Below are 25,692 nucleotides of genomic sequence, written 5' to 3'. Positions count from 1 at the left end.
ACGTATTGTGTGGTGTTGTGCGTCAGGTGCCGGCGCGCTACGTGGTTCCGGACCCGCTGGACCTGCCGCAGCCACCGCTGCCGACGCTGCAGCACAACGGCAGCCTGCTGGACGCGGCGGCGGCGGCGGGGGCGGCGGCGGCGGCCGTGGCGGCGGCGGCCGCGGGGGCGGCGCCGCGCCGCCTGGACGTGAGCGCGCACATCGTGCGGCCGCAGCTGCCGCGCGACCAGCCGCAGCTGCGCGTGCTGTTCCACGCGGGCACCGGCACCGCCGCCGCCGCCGACGTGGGGCCCGGCGTCGCGGCGCTGGGCGGCCGCCGCCACCCGCGCCAGAGGGTCTGCATCGTGCTGCACGCCGCCCTGGGGGACCGTCCGCCGCTCACTGCCGCCTGCTCGCCCGACGGCGAGGACGGCGTCTGCCTCGCGCAGGTGCGTCACAGCCTCTCACTCACTCACTCACTCTACGCATAGAAGCGTTATATGTAGAGTTGCTACCGCAGACTACAAAAAATAACGTAGATAACCGTAGTTTTCCTAGTAGCTTTGGTCAGTTAAGGTGATATCCGCGCTACCTGTACGTTAGCTGTGTTGCATAACTGTCGGGCGTTACGTCATAATCATCGCATTCTTCACAAGTACGATCAATGTCTTACCAGATCCCCCTAGAAACCGGACGTGGTGAGCTGTCTAGGAACTGACTGACGAGGTATAAATCGCTTGGTAACCAACAGCACATTTTTGTTCCATATGGTTACTTAAAAATAAGCAATATTGAGAGGAAAATTGAAATTGCCAATGTTTATTTCAGGTGTTATCCGAAAATTGTTGATCCGTAACTTGAAGCAGAGAAACGTTGTAGTAAAAATAAAGAAAACAATACATATTTATCGTATAGCTGTAGAAAATGCAATTTCCTCAAAAAAAGGCAAAACAAAAAAAAAGTAATAAAAAGAGAAAACACAAAACAAAAATATGTGTATGTCAAATATCGCTTCAATACTTCATCGAACTTTCATAAAACATGTGTTTTTGTTATTCATAAACAATTTTCGCATTTATCAACAATAACAAGAAACTCTTCTTGCCTTTGGGATGATGAAGAACGTTCTATTCAATATAATGTAGCAACTATAATTACATATATATTTTATATTTGCCCATGTAAACTATACTTGCATCAAAAATAATTGCCTTAGTTACATAAAAGTACAGAAGTTGCGCTATCAACAGATTTATCACTTACAAAATGCTGTAACGATAAATATGCATAATGGACTAACACTGAATGATGTCCAGTTCTAATTACGTGCACTAGAAACAAAAGAAAAAAAAGCGCAAATTTCTCTCTTACACAGTCATTTGTGTTTTTGTGTTTGTTTCTCTCTTAATGTTACCAATACTACCGGCAATCCTACTGTTTACTACGTCATTTGTACACTGTGTCAAAACTACCGAACTGTTGTTTTGGTGGAGCACAGCTCTAATTATACGGCAGTGTCATGTGGGGTTATTCATAAGTACTCCACGGTTTAAGACGATTGCGCAGAAACAACAACAAAAAAGGGAGAATGGACAAGCATTAGTACGAGTGGTATCTCTCCGACATTTTAACTCACACGTAAATATGGGCATGTGCATGCAATTAAAATAAAGTTCCCTCTCCTTCTTCGTTAAGTGACCAATGAAATGAACTATCTTTTTAAAATTTCGACGTAATGGCATGCGCAGTAAATAGTAATAAGAAAATAAAAGAGACACTGCATAGCTAGACCCAGAAGAAAGCCGACACAACCGTGGCCGAAACCATAGTTATATGCAGTATGACGCTGTATCATACCCAGAAAATTTTTATGTCGAGTGACTCTGGCCGTGGAATCCTACGCTATTATGCAATTCATTGAAGTCACTACTGCTGCTTCCCCACCCCCAGGGAAGGGGCAATGTCAGCATCCCGCTTTGGAAACCTGTTTCATTGGCTTGTCTATCAGCAGGCGCGAACTAATACAAGCGCCAGTGCGGAGGGTATGATTTCTCTACATGTTTTGACGTGCCTGCTCTCTGTAACTATGTCACTGGGCGTATTACGGGCCGAAATTCGAAGAATTGGGCTAGCCATTGATATGTGTCTTTTTCTGTATTTCTTTTTTGTTTTTGCGTAACCGTCTTCTGAAGCGTCGCAGGTAGAATAACCATGTATCTTCAAAGTTACTGCCATACAGGTTTAATAGTGTACATGCCGTCGTGCCATGTGGAAAGCTACTGACAGAGTGTGTACAAAAAGGAATACTATTCAACCCCTTAACATGGAGGAAAGAGATTGGTTATTGCATTATGTTCTGTTTTAAATGAATAACACATAATATATTTATCCAAGATATTTTTAACTTAAATTTGTTAGAAAACTATCCTTTAAAATCAGTTTAGAAATTTATTTCATTTAGACTTAAAGTTACATGTAATTTTCAGAAAACTGAAAGAAAAATTGGGGGAGGGGGGGGGATGGATGGGAATCTGAAATAGAAACAATATTCAATGAAGGGTTTACTCAGAGATAAAAATCGCAAATGTTCTGATCTGCACAACAGCCAGAATGTTCTTCGTGGTCCAACATTTTGCACTGCGTAGATTGTACATAGTTCTCCTAACATTGCAGGTAAATATTGCCCCACACATTATGCATTCTGTACCGCCACTTGCTGGACTCCATCTTCATCGGTGGGGTCTTGCAGTTCCTCATTGTCTGAATAACTGAAGTCAGTAGTTTTTTTATTTTTTTTTACTGCTTTGGGATTTTATTTGCTCTACAGTTGCTTCTACAGACGTTGATAGGCCTTTAGATCCCAATGCTTTAAGTAACCTCCCAGTCCTCATTCATAATCCCCTGCTAATTACAGGTTGGCTCAGAGGCCGTGAGACAAACATCTAAGGGTGATAAATCAAGACGTAGGGAACACCATTGACACTTCCCAGCGGCGCCACGTGTCTGGTTATGCCCGTAAGAGGCGGCAAGGCATAGGCACTTCGCTTCTAAAATATCTCTCTCCGTTTAGTGACAATCAGTATTATGATTTTCTTTCCAAAAATGTAAATTTACTAGGGTAGGTAGTATGCCATCGCTGGGAACCGCGTGCGAAAATTTGTGTGAAACAAAAATTGTTTCCCATGGAGTGATCTGTCACCCCTAGAAGTTTGTCGACAAGACTGTGAAACTTTTCAATGTCCATAAACTTCACCACTGTGAAACCCTCTGTATAACATAACTTCGCCAATTCGGTGAATGAATATTTGGTAGCCAATAAAAAATACAGATATATCACATAAAATCTTCGTAAATTCTGATATAGTACTATATTAATGTCAAATATACTTCAGAACGTCAAATAAAGAACTCATACCTGTAAAAATTTCGAAGGCTTTTGCTGTGCGTATGAACTACCATAGTGGCATAGCTAACACTAACAACGATCAGCCATGTTATGACGTCAACGCAGCCTGTGGGGAGTTAATATTACTCTCACCAACACACTGTATCTCTAACACGAAATATTCACTGTGTTTCAATGTCCCCCTACCTATTCCAAAAGAATCTGCTCTCCTCTACTGTTACTAGATCATTTAGCTGTTTCCTTGCTGATAATTAATTCACATGATCGATTATGCAGTTGCACCTTCAGACATGTCTTCTGGGTGTCCAAATCAAATCAAACACTGAAGTACGTAAAGAATCCAAAACGTAACTACGTCGCAAATCAGTAGTGCTACTATACATTGCAGTTCTCGTATGCACCCAACGTGAAGGCCAAACATTCAGTAACCGAAGTTTCACGAACATGGTACCATCCCTGACAACAGTGGCGTAGCAGTTAGTGCTCGTTCAGGGTCACAGAAATATACTTTGTAACTTCTTATCTCGTCTGTCATCTTCCACACAATACTCGCGAACTATTACAAATAACGAGTTCTCACTCACCACCTAATTTCAGCGTCATTGTTCTTTCTGCTACGTATTACAGCGATACATATTTTCAGTCCCGTTATCGGAGTTTGGGTTTGCTAGAGATGATACGAGTTTTGCAAACCAAGAAGTTAAGTGCTCCATAGCTGAAGCCGTCCTCTAATGTGCTCTTAGTAAACGCTATTTTCCCCAATTTTATAGTTTTGGTGAGGAAGTACTGCCCTTCAAAACTGATGTTGGTTGCTGGCGGAAGTTTTATGTTAATTACGTTACTTTAACGCTATGGAAAATCTTAAATATGAGACAGAAACATGAAGAAGAGGTACATAACTATTTGTAATAGAAATTACGTTTTTCACATATATATACGTACCCAACTGCTCCGTGTACGTGTAAAATGATGCCACAGCGAGAGCATCGGTAACAGCAAATCTGCACAGGATTTGGTATCCGAAATTTCCGCCCGCATCTCGTGGTCGTGCGGTAGCGTTCTCGCTTCCCACGCCCGGGTTCCCGGGTTCGATTCCCGGCGGGGTCAGGGATTTTCTCTGCCTCGTGATGGCTGGGTGTTGTGTGCTGTCCTTAGGTTAGTTAGGTTTAATTAGTTCTAAGTTCTAGGGGACTGATGACCATAGATGTTAAGTCCCATAGTGCTCAGAGCCAGAGCCGAAATTTCCTATGATGTTGAAACGTCCTTTGTTTCGTAGTCGGAGAGGTCGTGGCCGGAACCCACGCGTTCTGTGGCTCGCGAGACAAACTACGTGATGCTTTGCTCCGAATATTAGAGATTTAATGATCTGTAGCTCTCTTAGTGCAGTCACAAAGATTCCGAGGTTCGACCACTGGACTCGAAAACGTACACCACAAACATTCTGTACATCTCCTCCTAACAACTACTAGCACTCACGATAATTTCAGCAAAGGAAGGTAGCTTAACAGAACAAAGTCAGTTCGTCACAAGTCACACAAAGACATCGGACTTCAAGTTACCATGAAAAAGATTGGTGTTCAACGCAGATAAGCCCCGGGTATAGGAGCATTATTTCTAATTGTTGTGGGCTTTCCGTGTTTTAAAAATAAATTTTTTGATCACTGATTATCAAGTAATGTTAAGCCCTTAGACATCACTCCCGCCCCAGGGTGTCCATGACTTTCCTCCTACAGAGAGAGTGCCTGCCATCTCCTAAACAGTATTCATACAATGAATATTTTCAGTCAGTTAGTCTCAGGAGCATAATGTAAGCATTTTGGCTGATCGTTTCTCGCCACCCGCTAGCAGCACTCCTCTTGATGGTGTTTGTTGCTGCCAACTCTTTTCGCAAGTATTGCTGTGAAATCTCTGTCGTCATGGAAGAGTCACCGCATTTAAGGAGGTTTCAGTCACAAGCCGCTTTAGGTGGATGGGAGAAAGACCAAACAATCGGCTCCTAGTTGGACAAAGCCCATATACAACGAATGCCAGATGTCAGCTACTGCGTCCGTAGCAGGCAAGGGAATGAAACTTAGAAGTTATGATATACATTTTTTCCAGTTGATTCCTAACGCTCTAATAATTTCCCAAGTTCAAGTTAGCAAAACAGATACATTCTATGTGAAACAGATTTCGTCAGACGCAGAAAGAATAAATATTTAAATAAAAACAAATTTTTAGTACTTCAAGTTTTTAAACCAGACTAAAAAGTATAAAATAATTTCTCCTAGCACCACACAGATTCCTAAGCCCACACAGATGGTTCTGAAAATTTTTGATTGTCTATTTTTAATAGCTATGAAAAAGCTTGTGAGGTTGATAATGGGAAAGATGGGGCGCATACAACAGATAATAATTAGGGGGTGAATTCACGCCTTAATTATGTGTTGCATTAAATCCTTTTATAGCTATTAAAAATTCATAATCATAAATTATCAGAACTATCTGTGTTGGGTGAATCTGTGAATGAGGCTAGTTGAAATTATTATATACCTTTTAGTTTGATTTAAAAAGTGATAAATTAAAAACTTACTTTTATTTAAATAATTATTTTCTGCTTTGTAATCTTGTATGTGTGAAATTTTTCAATACATTTAAAACATCTTAATGATATTACAACAGAGAAATTTGGTAAGTTTCAAGTTTATTTCAGTTTCTTTTCATCTGAATCAACCAACATATTGATTCCTCCTACCTGTGAAGGCGAAAGAGAAGTTTGAGCTCACATTTAGGATTGCCCAACAATCTTTTTAGCAAGAGCAGGCATTCACCTTTGGCGCTGTCGATGTTGTCATTTACTACTGTACTTTAAACGTAAGTTTAAGTACTATAGTCGAACCAGTTTAATCTTTAGAGCTGTCGGACAACTTGAAATGCAATCTTTAATCCTTTCAGTAAACTTTCAACTGTATATTCTGATGATGCTCTTGTTCATTTGACGAGCGGAACCTGTAAATGAAAATACTAGGTGCGACATGTGGCTATTTTCAAGGACTAAGAACTTACCAACAACGGTTCTTACCACGAACCATTGGCGACTGGAACCCGAAAGAGGGAAGTGGCAGTGGTAGCAAAGTACTCTTCGCTACACACTAGACAGGAATGAGAATTAATAATGCATTATCGTCCAACTATGAGATACGTTGTAAGTTTCAAATCTTTAGCTCATGAAGAGACAACAGTGGTAAATAAACTACCCTCCTCCATACACCACAAAAAGAAGCAGGTTAATGTGGCACTGTCGTCCAATTCTGAGCTATGTTGAAAGTTTCAAGTCTCTAGCTCATCTGCAAGTTAGTTTAAAATCAGTTACATAATGTGTGCTTAACAGACAGACAGACAAGAGAGCTAACTAATAAAATTTTGGTAAAATGAGTGACGTATATACCAAATTTAGTTGAAATTCCTTCAGCCGGCCCTGGTTACGCTTTTATAACACCTCTTTTTTACCCCTTCCCTCAGCTGTAATGGTGCTGAGGAGGGTCTTAATGTCACTTCAATTTTTTCAACGTTGTAAATGATATGTGTGCCCAGTTTGGCAGAAATGTTTTCAGGCATTCAAGAGGTGCACATACACTCGTAAATACAGTGAGTTTCCGCAGAACCCACTAGGTTAGCCGAGAGCGCTAATGCGCTATTTCCTGGACTCGGGTAGGCGCGCCGTTCCCGGATCGATTCTGCCTGGCGGATTGACGACGAGGGCTGGTGTGCCGGCCAGCCGGAATGTGGTTTTTAGGCGGTTTTCACATCCTCCTAGGTGAATACTGGGCTGGTCCCCATTTCCTGCCTCAGTTACACGACTCGCAGAAATTTGAAACTCGTTCGCACCAATTCATGTTTATACTAAACACAGGCGGCTGGGGTACATTGATTCCGTCTTGAGGGTGGGGAAGGGGCGGAGGGGTACGGATTGGCTACAGGAAGAGCATCTGACCACCCCTTCAGTTAACCATGCCAAATTCGACCGTAATCATGCCGACCCTGCGAAACCTGCGTGACAAAGGCACAAGAAATAGAGAGTGAGTTGTCGCAGGTTCTTTCTGTAGCAGGTAATTTACACACTTTGCGCCAGCAGGGACTATAACGCAATATGCTAAGCACATCCATCGGGCAGGAACTCCAATTGGACAGGCGGTGCTCTGCATTATACTTAATTGTCACCTGTTTACTCCTCCCAAGTCTCTAACTAATCGGGAAGGTAGTTTAAACTCAATTGCAATGTTTGTATCGAAAAACAGACATGAAGCAAGCTAATGAATACGTGTTAAAAAGACGTAGGGAATGTTGAGCTAAGCATAAACATGGTCGAGAATGTTACTGAAACGATAATAAAAATTCTTGAGGATGGACCTTTGTAACTAAATACTACGTAATGAGTGGAAGGAATTTTGGTAACCAATTTTCCCAGTGAACACAGCGTGCGCCTGTAATTTCCGATCGCGCTCGGCCTGACGTGCGCTATGAAGAGAACAAAATCTGTTAACTCCCAATACCTCATTGTAATGGATATCACGCAACGCAAGCGTCAGACACATGTGGCCATTTGACCTTTCATACACACCAAAACAATATATGTGTTCATATGGATGTGCACGTCATGCGTCTGCTATTAAACGCGAAAATTAAATATGGAAAGTCTCATATTTCTCATTCGTTGTTCATACGCGCATTATTGTTCTTATACCATTTTCACTCATTGATTTCCTATCATTTAAATTTTGCTAATGTTAGGTTAGGGTGAACTTGAACTCCACTGACGAAATTTCGGAGGTTTTTCAAGGATATTTTCTGAGATCACTTTATTCTTCATTTGAAATATACTGAAAAAAAAGAAACGTATCACGAAAGAATTATGCGAGTGGAACGGAAATCAATAGGTGTGCTGTACATGTACAGAGAAACTCATTATTAAAATTTCAGAAAAATTGGGTGACTCATTTATGAGCTTCACATACCGAGCAAGTCAATAACACGTTGGTCCACCTCTGGCCATTTTGCTAGCAGTTATTCGGCTTGTCATTGGTGGATACAGTTGTTGGACTCGAATCACACTGACTGGAGTAGAATTGTGTCCAGTGATGAATTCCGCTTCGAACTGAGCTTTGATGACCAGCGATACGTGGCTGGAGAAACTCCGGACAGTGTGATACACCAACGTATTTGTTGCCCAACATACGGCCTGACATCGAGGAGTAACGTTCTGGGGCACCAATCCATTTGACAATAGGACCTCTTTGGTTGTGATCCGCGGCAGCCGTACAGCACAGTGGCACGTCGACGACACTGTACACCCCATACTGTTGCCGTGCATGGCAAGTCATCCTGGGCGTACATTTCAGCAAGATAATGCCCGACCGCTCACAGCTAGAGTTTCTACTGATTGTCTTCCTGCTTGCCAAACCCCACCTTGGCAGGCAAGACCTTTGGACCTCTTTCCAATTAAGAACGTTTGGAGCATTATGAGCATGGCCCTCAAACCAGTTCGGGATTTTGACGATAAGACGCAGCACTTGGACAGAGTTTGGCAAGATATCCCTCAGGAGGACATCTAACAATTCTGTCAATCAGTGGCAGACCGAATAACTGCTTGCATAAGGGCCAAAGGTGGACCAACTTCTTACTGTCTTACTCAATGTGTGAAGCTCTTCCTCTGTAATAAACCATCCAAGTTTTCTGATGTTGTAATCATTTGTTTGTCTGTACATGCACGCCTCTGTCACATTCGGATAATTCCTTCGTGGTACGTTGTCTTTTCTTTTTTTAAATAACAAACGGAAAAGTAGACAAGAACATGGAAACATCGCAAACACAACACATAACTATACCTAATACGGTGTAGGAAAACTATTGGTAAACAGCTTCAAAACGTCTCAGAATCAGTGTGCGATTTGTGCTTTTACCAGTGGGGGGGATGTCTTAGGGGATTAGTATAATTACAGATGTTACTAGCTTGGACCGTGACGTTACCCATGGACAAACAGTTATTTATAAATAGATGTTAATGCCGAAACTCACTATTCACGCGTATCCACTATCAGAAAAGCCATCCCTTGTTATATCTTTAAAAGTATATTGTAGGTAAAGCTTATTTACAAAATCATCTACAGACAGGTATACGACGGGAATTCAAAAAGTAAAGGCACATATGTGAAAAACTGTACTTATTCTGATGATAGAAAACTGAAACGAGTTATTTTTCTACGTAACCTCCCTGGACTTCAATGCAGTTTTCCCGGCGTTTTACGAGATTTTTCTTTTTAATTTCATCAGAAAATACGTTTTTCGGTTGCATCTGTAACCAATTTTGCACCGCAGCAATGACGTCTTCATCACTTTCAAATCTTCTTCCCTGTAGTGCTCCCGTTAATGGTCCAAACATGTGAAAATCACTTGGAGCCAGGTGTGTACTGTATGGTGGATGATCCAGCACCTCGAATCTCAACTTCTTTATTGCGTCGGCTGTCCATTTGGCAGAATGTGGGCGAGCGTTATCTTGCTGCAGGATGACACCTCTTCACAGTTTTCCACGACGTTTGGATCTGATTGCAGGTTTTAGTTTCGGACGCAACACATCACATCCACCATACAATACAGACCTGGCTCTAAAGCCTCGTTTACGCTGGGGCGACGTCTTGCAACATTGTGGCATGCTACGGAAATGTGGCGTGCGTCGTCTTGTAGCATGCTACAACAGGCAACATCTGGCGGCGTACGTTGCATGCGGCAGGTTAATTTATACCGAAAACAACAGAATTTGTGCCACACGTGTGTCGGTTTTGCAGTATAAAGGATGATAAAGTATCGCAGCGGCGGCCTACTTGGTACTTGAACATGCAGCTAACAATGGAAATGAAAACCAAAGGAAAAGAAAACGATGGTGGAAGAGAAGAGTATTTAAAGAAGGTCCACGACATAGTGTCCTAGGAACTAGAAGCAGACGATGGTGCGTTATTTAGTAATGTGTGCTTTCGTCCCAGGCGCGTTAGTCCGCGCCATACCGCTGCCAAAAGGTGGCCTAACGGTAAATGTTCGCACAGGTACCGGGCCGGTCACCACCCTGTGTCAGGGCCCGGGATGGAACTTTCAGTCCCCAGCTCACCCAACTCTGCGGTACGACTGATGCGGTATGTCTGCCACACTACTTCCCTCGCAAGCTCGCAAGTAAACGGTTGACGCACCTTAGACGAAAGCAACAATGACAACATGAGAATGATGATTTAGTTCTAAATGTTTTGAAATGCTTAACTACTACGTAACACTTTTTCCAAATTAATAAGCAAACATATTAATAGTATTAATAGTAAGACTGTATTAAAAACTTTCAGTGTTCGGCTCCACAAATTTAAATTATATGTAAAGTTTTACTCCAGTGCGTGGGAAATAAATATCCCAGGTTGGGATGCATAAACTAAAACCAGAGGAGGGGATGGTCTGATGCAGAGGGGGGGAAATCCCCCCCATCCCCCCCTGCAAATCGCACACTGCTCAGAATGGATAAATGGAGATCCCGTATGGTTCTCAAGAGAATCAATACCACTCTTCTTGCAAAATACTGGCGTGTTAAGAAAGCGGTGATAGAGGTGGATAGCAATCAGACACTCTTCTCCGCGATGTATACCGCGACGATTAGGTTCAATAATGTTGAGATCTGGTGACCGCAATGGCGTGGGGTGGGGGTGGGGGGTAGGGGTGAGAGACGTGATAATGGATCCTCGTGCTCACAGTACCAGTCCTGGAGGAATCGAACTGCATGAACTGAGGTCCTGTTGTCTTGGAACCTGATCAACCGAAACGTTCACATACTCCTTGACACTAAAGTGACCTTGCAGAATAAAAATGGGGCATTTGGAATACCACGGTATTGCTACCCAAATCATCACCGACCCGCCATGTTTCATTGGCGCGCAAATTGGGCAGCGGTTGAAAACAGTGTGAAGCAGGACTCGTCTTACCGAATGACTTTCTCCCAATGCCCCATAGCACAGGATTTCATGTTACAGCCAGTTCCAGCTCTCCCAGTAATTCCCTACTGCTTGAGCTTCCTTCGTGTTATTTTCGTGCTGTAAGGGTTCACGAGAGCAACATTCAGTTCTGTAGTGTCTTTTGTAGATGCCATCTTTCGTTCGCTACTGTACCTTTCATCTGTGAATGAAGAGACGTCATTCAACAAGCACCTGAACTTAATCACTCGGTGCATCTTCACAACTCGATACTCACCACCATCATTTTATGTTTCTCAGAAAACATACTACGGAGCAACGTGGTGTATTGGTCAGAATAATAATATAATCATTCGTTTTATCGCTTTTTCATTTTATAAACTACACACCTTGAGTTGTTTGGGTTTAAGCTATCACCAGAATGAATTAAAATACCTTGCAAGAGTCCATGGTAGAGATAGGTAGGTCAGACTCAGATGAGATACTGAATATTGAGGTTCTTTTAATGTGATTGTTTTTTGGCCTAAACCAAACCGTGTTACGTTGTACAAAAAATAAAAAGAGGTTCAAGACAGAAAATGACTTAAATAATGATATAGCGATCGATGATTCATATAATTATTTTATCTATTACAAATTTTTTTTTTTAGTCATCAGTCTACTGACTGGTTTGATGCGGCCCGCCACGAATTCCTTTCCTGTGCTAACCTCTTCATCTCAGAGTAGCACTTGCAACCTACGCCCTCAATTATTTGCTTGACGTATTCCAATTTCTGTCTTCCTCTACAGTTTTTGCCCTCTACAGCTCCCTCTAGTACCATGGAAGTCATTCCCTCATGTCTTAGCAGATGTCCTATCATCCTGTCCCTTCTGCTTATCAGTGTTTTCCACATATTCCTTTCCTCTTCGATTCTGCGTAGAACCTCCTCATTCCTTACCTTATCAGTTCACCTAATTTTCAACATTCGTCTGTAGCACCACATCTCAAATGCTTCGATTCTCTTCTGTTCCGGTTTTCCCACAGTCCATCTTTCACTACCATACAATGCTGTACTCCAGACGTACATCCTCAGAAATTTCTTCCTCAAATTAAGGCCGGTATTTGATATTAGTAGACTTCTCTTGGCCAGAAATGCCTTTTTTGCCATAGCGAGTCTGCTTTTGGTGTCCTCATTGCTCCGTCCGTCATTGGTTATTTTACTGCCTAGGTAGCAGAATTCCTTAACTTCGTTGACTTCGTGACCATCAATCCTGATGTTAAGTTTCTCGCTGTTCTCATTTCTACTACTTCTCATTACCTTCGTCTTTCTCCGTTTTACTCTCAAACCATACTGTGTACTCATTAGACTGTTCATTCCGTCAGCAGATCATTTAATTCTTCTTCACTTTCACTCAGGATAGCAATATCATCAGCGAATCGTATCATTGATATCCTTTCACCTTGTATTTTTATTCCACTCCCGAACCTTTCTTTTATTTCCATCATTGCTTCCTCGATGTACAGATTGAAGAGTAGGGGTGAAAGGCTACAGCCTTGTCTTACACCCTTCTTAATACGAGCACTTCGTTCTTGATCGTCCACTCTTATTATTGCCTCTTGGTTGTTGCACATATTGTATATGACCCGTCTCTCCCTATAGCTTACCACTACTTTTTTCAGAATCTCGAACAGCTTGCACCATTTTAAATTGTCGAACGCTTTTTCCAGGTCGACAAATCCTATGAAAGTGTCTTGATCTTTCTTTAGCCTTGCTTCCATTATTAACCGTAACGTCAGAATTGCCTCTCGTCACCTAGCGCATTCTCAATTTTCTTTTCCATTCTTCTGTACATTATTCTTGTAAGCAGCTTCGATGCATGAGCTGTTAAGCTGATTGTGCGATAATTCTCGCACTTGTCAGCTCTTGCCGTCTTCGGAATTGTGTGGATGATGCTTTTCCGAAAGTCAGATGGTATGTCGCCAGACTCATATATTCTACACACCAACGTGAATAGTCGTTTTGTTGCCACTTCTCCCAATGGAATGTTATCTATCCCTTCTGCCTTATTTGGCCGTAAGTCCTCCAAAGCTCTTTTAAATTCCGATTCCAATACTGGATCCCCTATCTCTTCTAAATCGACTCCTGTTTCTTCTTCTATCACATCAGACAAATCTTCACCCTCATAGAGGCATTCAATGCATTCTTTCCACCTATCTGCTCTCTCCTCTGCATTTAACAGTGGAATTCCCGTTGCACTCTTAATGTTACCACCGTTGCTTTTAATGTCACCAAAGGTTGTTTTGACTTTCCTGTATGCTGAGTCTGTCCTTCCGACAATCATATCTTTTTCGATGTCTTCACATTTTCCTGCAGCCATTTCGTCTTAGCTTCCCTGCACCTCCTATTTATTTCATTCCTCAGCGACTTGTATTTCTGTATTCCTGATTTTCCCGGAACATGTTTGTACTTCCTCCTGTCATCATAACAGATGACGACCATTCCATCATAGCAGCACCGTAACAGCAGGACGCATGCGACAGTACACTGCCACTGATACAGTGTACCCATTAGAAAACAGATTCGGAGGCACATGTGGACACCCATTTTGATGTAGAGGGGATAGAGCCTTATTTTCGTTTGTCTCACACATTCTAGTGGTGTTAATACAGTGAGGTTATGAACTATCGATATTTATTTCTGTTGAAACGTCCGGGCAGAGAGAATCGATGGGTATAGCTGTTCACTAATATTACATACACGTTTGCAGGGAAATCTTCAGCATCTTAGTAGAAAACCTAAGGGGTCGGTATTTATAGGGAAATCATGAGCTGTGTGCACTCCGTCAGGTAATGCCGAACTCACATGATAGTCTCGAACAGGCGAAACCTTTCTCGATTATAATAAATCGATAGCTAGAATTCATCTCTTTGTGCAAAGTCGGAATCCATATTTTATTTAAAGTAACTCCCTATTTCAGTGCGTTAAAATTATATTGTTGGCCATAAAACACGAGGAAGAAAATAACAAAATATTGAAACTTGCTGCCAGATTAAAATTCTGTGGTGGACTCAGACTCGAACTCGGGGGCTTTGCTTTCCGCGAGTAAGTGCTCTACCGACTGAGCTGCCCAAGGATGACACACGACCAGTGCTCACTGGAGTCACAGAACTTCTCCTGCGTAACAGTTCTCTCGGTCCGGCACGCAGTTTTAATCTGCCACGGAATTTCATATCAGTGTACTCTCCGCTGCAGAGTGAACAACTCGTTCTGGAAACATCTCCCAGAATGTGGCTAAGCCGCGTCTCCGCAATAACGTTTCTTCTAGGAGTGCTAGTCCCGCAAGGTATGTAGGAGAACTTCTGTGAAGTTTGGAATGTATGAGATGAGGTACTGGCGGATGTAAAGCTGTGAGGAGGGGTCGTGGTTCGTGCTTGGGAAGTTCAGTGGGTAGAGAACATGCCCGCGAAAGGCAAACGTCCCGAGTTCGAGTCTCGGTACGGCACACAGTTTTAATTTGGGAGGAAGTTTCATACCAGCGCACACTCCGCTGCAGATTAAAAAATTCATCCAGGAAGTAAAGTATTCCTTAATCTACATATACAGTCAGTAGGAAGAATACATGATTAAATTTGTATGTGGATTGCGGGTAAAAGGATGCGAATCCTACGGTCGCAGGTTCGAATCCTGCCTCGGGCATGGATGTGTGTGATGTCCTTAGGTTAGTTAGGTTTAAGTAGTTCTAAGTTCTAGGGGAATGATGACCTCAGATGTTGAGTCCCATAGTGCTCCGAGCCATTTGAACCATTTTTGATGCGAATCTGAAAACGCAGCTTGCCGCATTGACAGCAACAACGGCTGTAACTCTGCTGGACAACGAATCGAAATGATCTTGAGTGACAGATGTGAGTACGTAATTCCACGCTATTCACTCTATGCTAGAGTTCATCAGTCGTAGTGGATGACGAGGGGATGGCGTTCCAGTCTCTCGGCAGCTCATGACGTGATCTTTTTAGTGCGCAAGGAATGCGGAGAACTTACTGACCTAACCAACGGTCGAACACCCTTTATAATGGGGCAGGTCAGGCAGCACGAGCTACATGCGGTCTTGCGTTATCTTGTTAAAAGATAAGGCCAGGGACTCCTTGAAATTAGGACGCAGCCTTATATATTCCTGACATTGTATCATTGTGGACTCTGAAGAAACTTTTAAACAAGGTCACTAGTGAGGCACCTATTAGATACAGATAACCGGTTTCGGCACAGCTGGGTTGTTATCTTCCGATCTTAAGCCTTATAACATTACATAATATTTTTATTAGTACTGTAAGTGGTGTTACACGTGTCGTGAACTTCAGCAGTAATCGACATGTCAAACATAAAAGAAATACATGTTCAAACATGATACTAAGCCGTCTACGAATACTCACACACAACTGACTATCCAGCTACCGGTCAGGGCCAGCAACGTAACTGCTAAAGAGCAGATTACTGGCTATGCTAACCAAAGGTAGTCGTGTTGTGTACCCAATGGCAGCAACCATCGTTACGCCAGGTGCTGGGCCCCTATGAGGTTGGTGGTGTTCCATCTCCTCTGAGCCTCCACACACGGATACGCTGATTGTGTTATACGGAGAACTGGAATTCGTCTGAAAGGCTGATATGATACCAATACTGAGTCCTGTGTTGTCGCTGGACGAAGAGCGGTCGGCGCGGCTTCTGTACTGCTGCGACAGGAAAAGCAGCATCAATGGTGGTCGTGCTGATAGGCAGGTGCATCCCAGACGTCGTAGAACTTTCCGTGTTGGTATTTGTCTTGTTGCAAACAGCCAGTTTCCTGACTGAAAGTACGTGATACGTATGTTTGATCCTGCGGTCGAGCGAACGATATGCCTGTTCTCTGGGGCGCTTGTCACATGGACTGCGGAGTATACCTACTTGAAACAAATAGATTATATAAGTGATATCAAAAAGTTTCAGTTCGAAGGTCATGCAGTGCAGAATCAGTACGTTAACGAGACGAAATCACCGTGAGCATTGAGGCAATCATTCCACGATACACCAGACTAAAATAAGCCTTTGGTAAAATGCCGTACCAAGCTGTGTGTAGAGGCCCGTAACTGCCTGCTGCACGTCCTCGACCGACAGGAATCGTTGAACATTCAAGGCCTTTTTTAAGGGACAACAGGCATGATAATCGCGTGGGGAGAGAACAGAACTGTAGGGTGGGTGCTCGAGTGTCTCCCAGCTGGGTTGCTCCACCATTTCTTCGGTGTCTTGTGTCGAATCGCGAGCAGCACGAAAGTTGCAGCACAATTTCACAACGGGAGTCTTCGACAGACATTGTGTCTCACACACATTATTCATTCTCCGATGAATATCTAGCAGTGTTTGTCGTTCAGTGGCCAAAAATGAATAACGCCATGTTGGTCCTGTTTAGACGCATTTGGTAATAACGTCGATTTAGTTGACGTTTCCTTATTTACTATACGCACGTTGGAAAGATATGACTCCCACACTAATCCCTTGCCCTCATGTTGATGCTCATGTACCGACACCTTAGCCGCTCTACGCTGCATATACGCCTCAGCAACGCCCTCAAACGGAAACTTTTTGATGGCCCCTTATACAAGGTGAGTCACGTAAGACGTAACACCCATTTCATTTCGTGAATGGTTACAAATATCGAAACGCGGTTTTCTGCAGATGATAGAGTATCAAGGCGAACGTATTTTTTATTTGGTAACTTTTTTAGCGATGATATTGCCGCAGATATTGAAGTAAGTTCTTTTTCTTAATGTAACCGTATACGTTTTGTAACTGCAGTCGATTGCTCTTGAGAAGACAATTAGAGTGACACAGCGTTTGTCAATGTTGACGTTGAAACCCGTCGTAAAAGAATTCGAGAAATGTCCTAGACTTTGAGAGCACGGTGGCCGGAATCGGCATTAGCGGTGCAAACACTGCCAAGGAGAGCTCTCATGCTACGCTGTGTCAGAAGTCAACACATTTGCCTGTTTACTTTTCTTCACTGCAGGCTGCTCATTTCTGCTTTAACATTCGTTGCATGCGGGCATGTACACCAATGAGGAAAAGTTGGATATACTACTTTTATATGTTTAATGTGAAAGAAACGTCGTAAAAACAGTAAACCGATACAGGGTTATCTGTCCCGATCGCGAGTGTCTGACAGGTTATTCGAACGTCAAAAAGAGCACAAGAAAGAAGACTGCGGCTGACAGAGAACACGAACGAGCTGTTCTGGCTACGACGTTAATGAATCCATACACTGGTACGAGATATATTGCCAAGGAATGCGGAGTCAACCAGATAAGTGTCATTCGCATTCTGCATCGACAGAATTTCCATCCCTATCATCTATCACCACATCAGGCACTCGAAGGCCGTGATTTCGAAAGTCATACAGAATTTTCTCGGTTTGCCCTTCAGCAACTGAGAGGCAGCCGTACGTTTTTTTAAATGTGCGCTCTTTACCGATGAAGCAATGATTATTAACCACGCTAATATAAGTTTGCTTTATGCCCGTGAGCGCAAGGGGAACAATATACTTATTGATAAGCCACCAGTAGCGTTGGATAATGCTTTTTGTGTCACTGAATATGGAACAGGAGTAACAAGAAAATAAAAGTCACTGCTTGACGACGAGAAATAAAGCTAAGACTGTATTCACCAATAGGAAACCTACGTTTGATCACTGATACAGAAAACTTCTAACAGCGTCTGTGAATGACGAGTCCCACAAGACATTGGTCTGTTGACGACCGAGGGAGTCAAAGAGTCTGGTCCTATGTAAAAGCGCTAAGCGAGTCTAAGGCTTCCCTTCAGTTCCTTGTTGACCAATCCGGTGTGGCAGTTGAAGATAGCAAAACGAAAGCCAAAGTTTTAAATTTCACGTTCACGAAATAGTTCACACAGGAGAATCGTACAAACATACCGTTATTTGACCATCGAACAGACTTCCATATGGACGACATAGTAGAAAGCATACCTGTGGTAGAGAAACAACTGCAAGATTTGAAAGCAAATACATCACCTGGCCCGGATGGATTCCCAGTTCGATTTTACAGAGAGTACTCAACGGCATTGGTCCCTTACCTATCTTAAATTTATCGTGAATCTCCCACCCAGCACAAAGTCCCAAGCGACTGGAAAAAAGCGCGGGTGACTCCAATATATTAGAAGGGTAAAAGAATGGACCCACAAAATTACAGACCAATATCCCTAACTTCTGTTTGCTGCGGAATTCTTGAACATATCCTCAGTTCAAATATAATAAACCTTCTTGAGACTGAGAAGCTTATGTACACGAATCAGCATGGTTTTAGAAAACATCAGTTGTACAAACTCAGCTTGCCCTTTTCTCAGATGGTAGAACTATGGATGAAGGGCAAAAGGTAGACTTCATATTTCTAGATTTCCGGAAAGCATTTGGTGCGCCATTGCAGACTGTTAACGAAGGTACTAGTATATGGAAAAGTTCACAGATACGTGAATAGCTCGAAGACTTCTAAATGAATAGGACGCAGTATGTTGTCCTCGACGGCGAGTGTTCATCAAAGACAAGGGTATTGTCAGGAGTGCCCCAGGGAAGTGAGATAGGACCCTGTTGTTCTCTATATACAGAAGTGATTTGGCGGATAGTGCGGGCAGTAATTTACGATTGTTTGCTGATGATGCAGTGGTGTACGATAAGGTGTCGGAGTTGAGAGACTGTAGGAAATACGAGACGACATAGATAAAATTTCCAGTTGCTGTGATGAATGGCAGCTAGTCCTAAATCTGGAAAAATGTAAGTTAACACGGATGAGTAGGAAGATTGAAACTGTAGCGTTCGGATACAGTATTACTTGTGTCCTGATTGACACAGTCAAGTTGTTTAAATATCTAGACGTGACTTTGCAGAGCGAGATGAGGTGGCACGAGCATGTGACGACTGTGGTAGAGAAGGCGAATGATCGACTTTGGGGAATTTTAGGAAAGAGTGGTTCACCTGTAAAGGAGGCCGCATATAGGACGATGGTGTGACCAGTAGATTTTCCCTCTATTTGCGAGTGGAAGAGGAAGGGAAAAAATGGCCCTGAGCACTATGGAAATTAACTTCTGAGGTCACCAGTCCCATAGAACTTAGAACTACTTAAACCTAACTAACCTAGGGACATCACACACATCCATGCCAGAGGCAGGATTCGAACCTGCGACCGTAGCGGTAGCGCGGTTCCAGACTGTAGCGCCTAGAACCGCTCGGCCACCCCGGCCGACGGAAGGGGAAAGGAAATGACAAGTAATGGTACAGGGTACCCTCCGCTACGCACCCTACGGTCACTTGTAGAATATCTATATAGATCTAGATGTAGATGGCACACGGCGTCAAGCGAGGCCGTGGTCGCCGGGTGAACGACGGCTGCACGCTGACGTCGTAGCAGAACATGGAGCATGCGAAGTTGTATCAATGAGAATGTGGTCGGAGGCAGGCGGCGACCGCTCGTGGCTACAAGTGAGGTGACTCGGTAGCCTGTTGCGGGCTGTTATCGGAGGTGCTGACTACTTTTGCAGACAGCTGATGTCGAGGACGGGAGCTCGGCGAAAACACTCACTATGACCATGCGTTGGGCTGCCGCGGCCGGCGTGGCCGAGCGGTTCTAGCGCTACAGTCTGGAGCCGCGCTACTGCTACGGTCGCAGGTTCGAATCCTACCTCGGGCATGGATGTGTGTGATGTCCTTAGGTTAGTTAGGTTTAAGTAGTTCTAAGTTCTAGGGGACTGATGACCTCAGAAGTTAAGTCCCATAGTGCTCAGAGCCATTTGAACCATTTTTTGGGCTGCCGCTTGTGTGAGTCCTGGCGGAAGATTACACGATCGCTTTCTAGGCGGCTCGTGATCTGTGCAGGAAAACACTTCCGTGATTGTGGCGCTCCCTGGCGCGACGTTGGCGCCTGTATATTGTGCAGAGCTTTCCGTAAGTCTGCCTTTAAATATGGTTATATTTACCGACAGTGGACTCACGGAGCCTCTAGTGTTTACTACCGTCGGTTGAATTGTGGCGAGACACTCGCCGGCAGGCTGAATGTGTTGCGGTACAGCCGAACTTCGAAGGGGTATCTGACCGCTTTCTAATCAACGATCATATTCTGAACATAGCATGTAAATGGCATTTGTCCTACGTTGTCTGTGCGATTGCCCCGAAATGTCAATCATTTGTATATCCAAGCACTTAAGAAACTAGGAGCCATGTTGTGCAAGAGGTTTCCACATACGCCTATATCCTGGAACGAAAACTAAACACCACGAAGATGATGAGAGCCTTCATGTCTTTTCTCACAAGTGAAGATCTCAACCAGGCACGGAAATAGCGTATCCATCATCCGAAAGATGTAGCCACTAGAGAGATGGAGAAAAAAAAGAAGATAAAAGAAAAATAAAACTGAAGCTGGAAGTCCCAAGCTGGTCCAGAACACGAGGAACTGCAAGAGAAATATCTGGTCGGCGAAATCAAAGACTAAGTGAAAAACCTATTCGTCAAAAGTCGCCGAAGATTCATGTGACAGCTTGAAAATGTAGGACGAGCAGACTCATAAAGGTGGCATAAATATAAAATGTCCAGAGCCCTCATGAAAAATGCACGCTAAAACTCAGGATATAGGGTGCAGGAAGACTTGACTGAAATGTGGAACAGCAAACAAATAACTTCTAATGCTGTATGGCACTGCCGGCTGGGAGCCTGATTGAAAAGATGTTTCTATCCTCCGTGCAAAATGGCACCTTTCCCTCGTAAAGTGTGAGAGTTGTGTGTTTAAACGTCTCTGATAAGTTGAGGTGACAGGAATGAGTGAGTGTAGTGTAGGGTCTTGTTTGTGTTGAGTGGTGATGAGAAGGGGAAGCGTGAAATCCGATACCGGCGTTTAGCCTACCACTCTCGGATAGCACCAAGGGGGCCGATGGGCTTAACGCGCGAATCCGACGGAGGAATCACCATCAACGGTGTCACATGCCAACACTCCAAGAGAGACTGCTGAGAGGTTTGGAATTTAATCCAAAACGTTGGCGCAAAGTCTGGTGATCAGGAACTTTACGCCACCAGCTCACCTATAGCCAACAGCATGTGATGTACGCAGGCGGTTACCCATCCAAGCACTGGGCACGCACGAAGTTCGTCTGGTGATCTAACGAGAACCGGTATGTAAAAGCTCCAAAGCAGTCATTATTAAGAAATCAGCAGACAGGGATCCTTCAGATCCAAAGACTTACAGGCCAATATGCCTAATAAACACCCTAGCAAAGATTCAGAAAAAGCTACTGTGTAAGCCCCTGCAAACACACAGAGCTCTCAGGGCTATGAGCCAACACCAGTTCGGCTTCAGAACTGGCAGATCAATAGATGATAGCATCAACCAGGCCCTGCACATAGTTAACACCACAAAAAAGAAATACGACATGGCAATAATGATTGTATATATCAAGACAGTAACTTGTTCTCGAAAGAACAGTTACTGTTGATGACCGTGCAGCTTTTCCCTGGAATAAATGATGACTAACTGACAACCTCAGCTGCCGACAGGTGTCGTTGTTATACCTCGATGTGGACAGCTGAAAATGTGTGCCCCGACCGGGATTCGAAACCCGGGATCTCCTGCTTCCAGGGAAAAGCTGCAAGGTCATCAATAATAACTGTTCTTTCGAGAACAAGTTACTATCTTCATATATATATATATATATATATATATATATATATATATATATATATATACAGTTAAAGGCTACCCAGCCATTGACCTTCGTCTGTGCGAATGCGCACAGGTTGCCCAAACTCTTACGGGAATCGCCAAAGCGTGTGCGAGTAATGAGTGGGTGGGCAAATGTCTATAAGGTACAATACATATGTAGAATTGTGGACAGTTGGGAATGAGAGTCTCACGGGAAGCGTGCAAGGGCTAAGTCCCTGCAGTCGCGCTATTCACCTGTGTCCTCGGTGGCTCAGATAGATAGAGCGTCTGCCATGTAAGCAGGAGACCCCGGGTTCGAATCCCGGTCGGGGCACACATTTTCAGCTCTCCACATCGATGCATAACAGCAACACCTGTCGGCAGCTGAGGTTGTCAGTTAGACATCATTTACAGCAATAATGATTGACATTGCCAGAGCATTTGATAATCTCTGGTGGCCCGCACTGTTTCAGAGGCTAAGACATCTGGAGGTACAGCAGTCACTGTACAACAGTTTTCTAGACTACCGTAAAGACTGAGTAGTCGAATGGGAGATGGACAGCCGGAAAGTAATTAAAAGAATTACCAAAGGTTGTCCTCAAGGGTCGATCTGCGGCCCCATCTTCTGGGATATGACAATCGAACCCCTTCTACAACTTCTGGATGGGTATGGCAGGTCAGACGGAATTGTCGCCTACGCAGATGACCTATTAGTTGTAGTCACTGCAAACAACAGAACCCTGTTAGAAGAGAAAGCCAGTGGAATACTACAAACAATTACTCAGTGGTGTCACAACAACAAACTCAGAATAGCCGAAAACAAAACAACATACACTGTACTGAAAGGATCGCTCCAAACGAAACCTTCGGTTGAAATTGTGGACACAAACACCAAACGAGCACACGTTACGCGCTATCTTGGGGGTACATACAGATGAAAAATTGAATTTCCACGAACACATAAGGCTAACAACAGACAAAGCAGAAAAAATACTACACAAACTCGTGAGGCTAAATTCAAAACAGTACAGACTACCTCTACCAGTCATACGTACATACCTTAAGGCGCTCAGTCCGGAACCGCGCGAATGCTACGGTCGCAGGTTCGAATCCTGCCTCAGGCATGGATGTGTGTGATGTCCTTAGGTTAGTTAGGTTTAAGTAGTTCTAAGTTCTAGGGGACTGATGACCACAGAAGTTAAGTCCCATAGTGCTCAGAGCCATTTGAACCACACGTACATACCACTGTGCGCTCTTCGAATCAGTACTCAGCTTCGCAGCAGCACGTGGGCACATAGACTGAACGTGGTCACCAACAAAGCATCCGTCAGACGAGGACAGAGAAGTGTCAGGCTATCTGGAGCCTTCGGTACCACCTCAGCGGATGCACTGTGCGCGGTGCTCGGAATAAGCCCCATAGATATCACGATGAAATACAGAGCTGTAAGGTACTGGTTAAAGGTGAGGGGACTAGATAATGTACACACAATAACCGGTGTGCCGATAGAGACGATACATCACCTTAAAAGTTGGCGTTTGGATACATGGCAAGGTGAGTGGGATGTAAGTGATAAGGGACGTAGACTGCACGACTTCCTCCCTGACATAAGGGAGCGGTTGAGAATGAGACATATCGATCCCAGCCGGGATATGGTACATTTCTTAACCGGACACTGACCTTATCCCACGCACTTAAACCGCGTGAGTCTGAGGCAGACACCTACATGCACATGCGGGGAAGAAGGTTCCCCAGAACACACTGTCTTTTTCTGCGGGCAATACACGAACAATAGACATACACTACACTTAGATTACACAGATACAGACGTAGATATATACACAGCAATAAGAGACGAAGAACAGTGGGCACAATTAAACGCACTGACAAACAGTATTTCAAAAACAACACATGAAGAGTACATGCGGACACGACATTACAGACATGCCTTTGTGCAACGTAACAACAATCCCCAGAGGGTTGACAGCGATACCCACAGTGACAGCGAAAATAGTGGCAATGAGGAGGAACAGGAGAAGGAAGCTGAGATGTGACAGTAAATAAGGATAAGGTGCTGGCGATTTAGCCAAGAAATCACCAAATGCTGTACATGGATGGACACCTAAAGTAGTTAATACATAGGATTAGTAATAAATAGGATAAGCAACATTATTTCTCTACTATAATCATTTGTGTGAATGTGTGTATGTTTGTGTGTGACTGGCGGTCAACGGCTCGAAGAAACCATTCCGAGGTATTCACCGTCAGTCACATTCGGTGATGGTACTAACAAATATTTCCTCTATCCTATCTTCTTTTTATAGTCTTCTTAAAAACAACAAAATTTTATTTATATTTCAACCTCAAATTATTGTTATTTTGAAAAGCATCATTCTTTGTGAATGTTGTAAATAAAACAAAAGAAAAGAAAACTGTAAAAAGATGAAAAACGAAAATTGTAAGATGTACGACCTGTTTTAAACATCAGGTAACAGGTCTATAATTTGGCAATAAATAAACAAATATTCAAAGAGACGAAGCAGTTGGCAACAATTAACTGGTGAAAACCTCTGTAACACAGTAACACACCGAACTAATTGGTGCAGTGGTTAGCACAATGGACTCGCATTCTGGAGGACGACGGTTCAGATTCACGTCCGCCCATCCACAGTTAGATTTTGCGCCATTTCCCTAAGTCGCCCGAGGGTAGAGTTGCGCTTTACCCAAATGGTTCGGAAGTTTTGGGCAGTACATAAATAACGTGATAAAAGGTAGGATTGCAGGTTGTACTGGACGCATCAGTAGGGAAAGAAACATAAATGAATATGTGAAAGAGAAAATGGGAGCCGACGACTTGTCTTTGCTTCTTACTTTTTGATTTACACATGATTAGAACTGCACATCGCCCAGTGTTAGTCCACTGGTAGTTTATAACGTTGAAAAAAATAAATTGCATTTTATAAGTAATAAAAGTTTCTCGCGTGACTTCTGTGATTTTATGTAACCAAACCAATTACTTTTGATGCAAATACAGTTTACGTACACAAACATTAAAAAATCTATTAATTACTGTTGTTTTGTACTCAATAGAACATTTTTCATCACGATCAAAGGAAAGAATTTCCTGTTATTATTGTTTATGAATAACAGAAACATATCTTATATAATCTTGACGAAGTAATGAAATGAGGTTTGATATGTTTTTGCTTTGCGTTTTCTTAATTGTACCATTTACTTGACGAAACTTCGGTTTCTAATACTATACGATAAACATGTATTGTGTGATTTTTTACTACAACGTTCCTCTTTCACGTTATGAATCAATAATTTGCGAATAAAACATGAATTAAATATTGACAGTTTCAAGATTGCTATAAATACTATTTGTTTTTAGTAACAGGTGGAAGGATAACTATGAAGAACAAAATGTTCCGTATGATGCTTGGCCCTTTACATATCCTCACTCAGTTTCCAGACAGATCACAGCTTCCGGTTTCTAGGGGAATCTAATAAGGCACTGATTGCATACGGAAGCAAATCTATCGAAATGGGATGGCGCCCAAAAGATACACAATACTGGGATAATCCTTCTGAGAGGGCACGATCGGTTTTCTTTCCCATTGTTCCCCAA

General features: G+C 43.2%; 1 protein-coding gene across 1 annotated transcript in view; it reads left to right on the top strand.

Moving 5' to 3' along the window:
* Positions 1-25,692, top strand: part of LOC124594487 (transmembrane protein 132E) — a 251,554-nt gene that overhangs the window by 17,591 nt on the left and 208,271 nt on the right. The window contains exon 2 of the mRNA XM_047132866.1: positions 27-428. Within this exon, the coding sequence (XP_046988822.1) occupies positions 27-428 (402 nt within the window). The remainder of the gene's footprint in view (positions 1-26; positions 429-25,692) is intronic.

Source organism: Schistocerca americana, chromosome 1 (genome assembly GCF_021461395.2).
Source record: "Schistocerca americana isolate TAMUIC-IGC-003095 chromosome 1, iqSchAmer2.1, whole genome shotgun sequence".
In the NCBI taxonomy this organism is placed as follows: domain Eukaryota; kingdom Metazoa; phylum Arthropoda; class Insecta; order Orthoptera; family Acrididae; genus Schistocerca; species Schistocerca americana.
The sequence above is the reverse complement of the archived record's forward strand: the minus strand, read 5'-3'. Positions and strand labels throughout refer to the sequence as shown.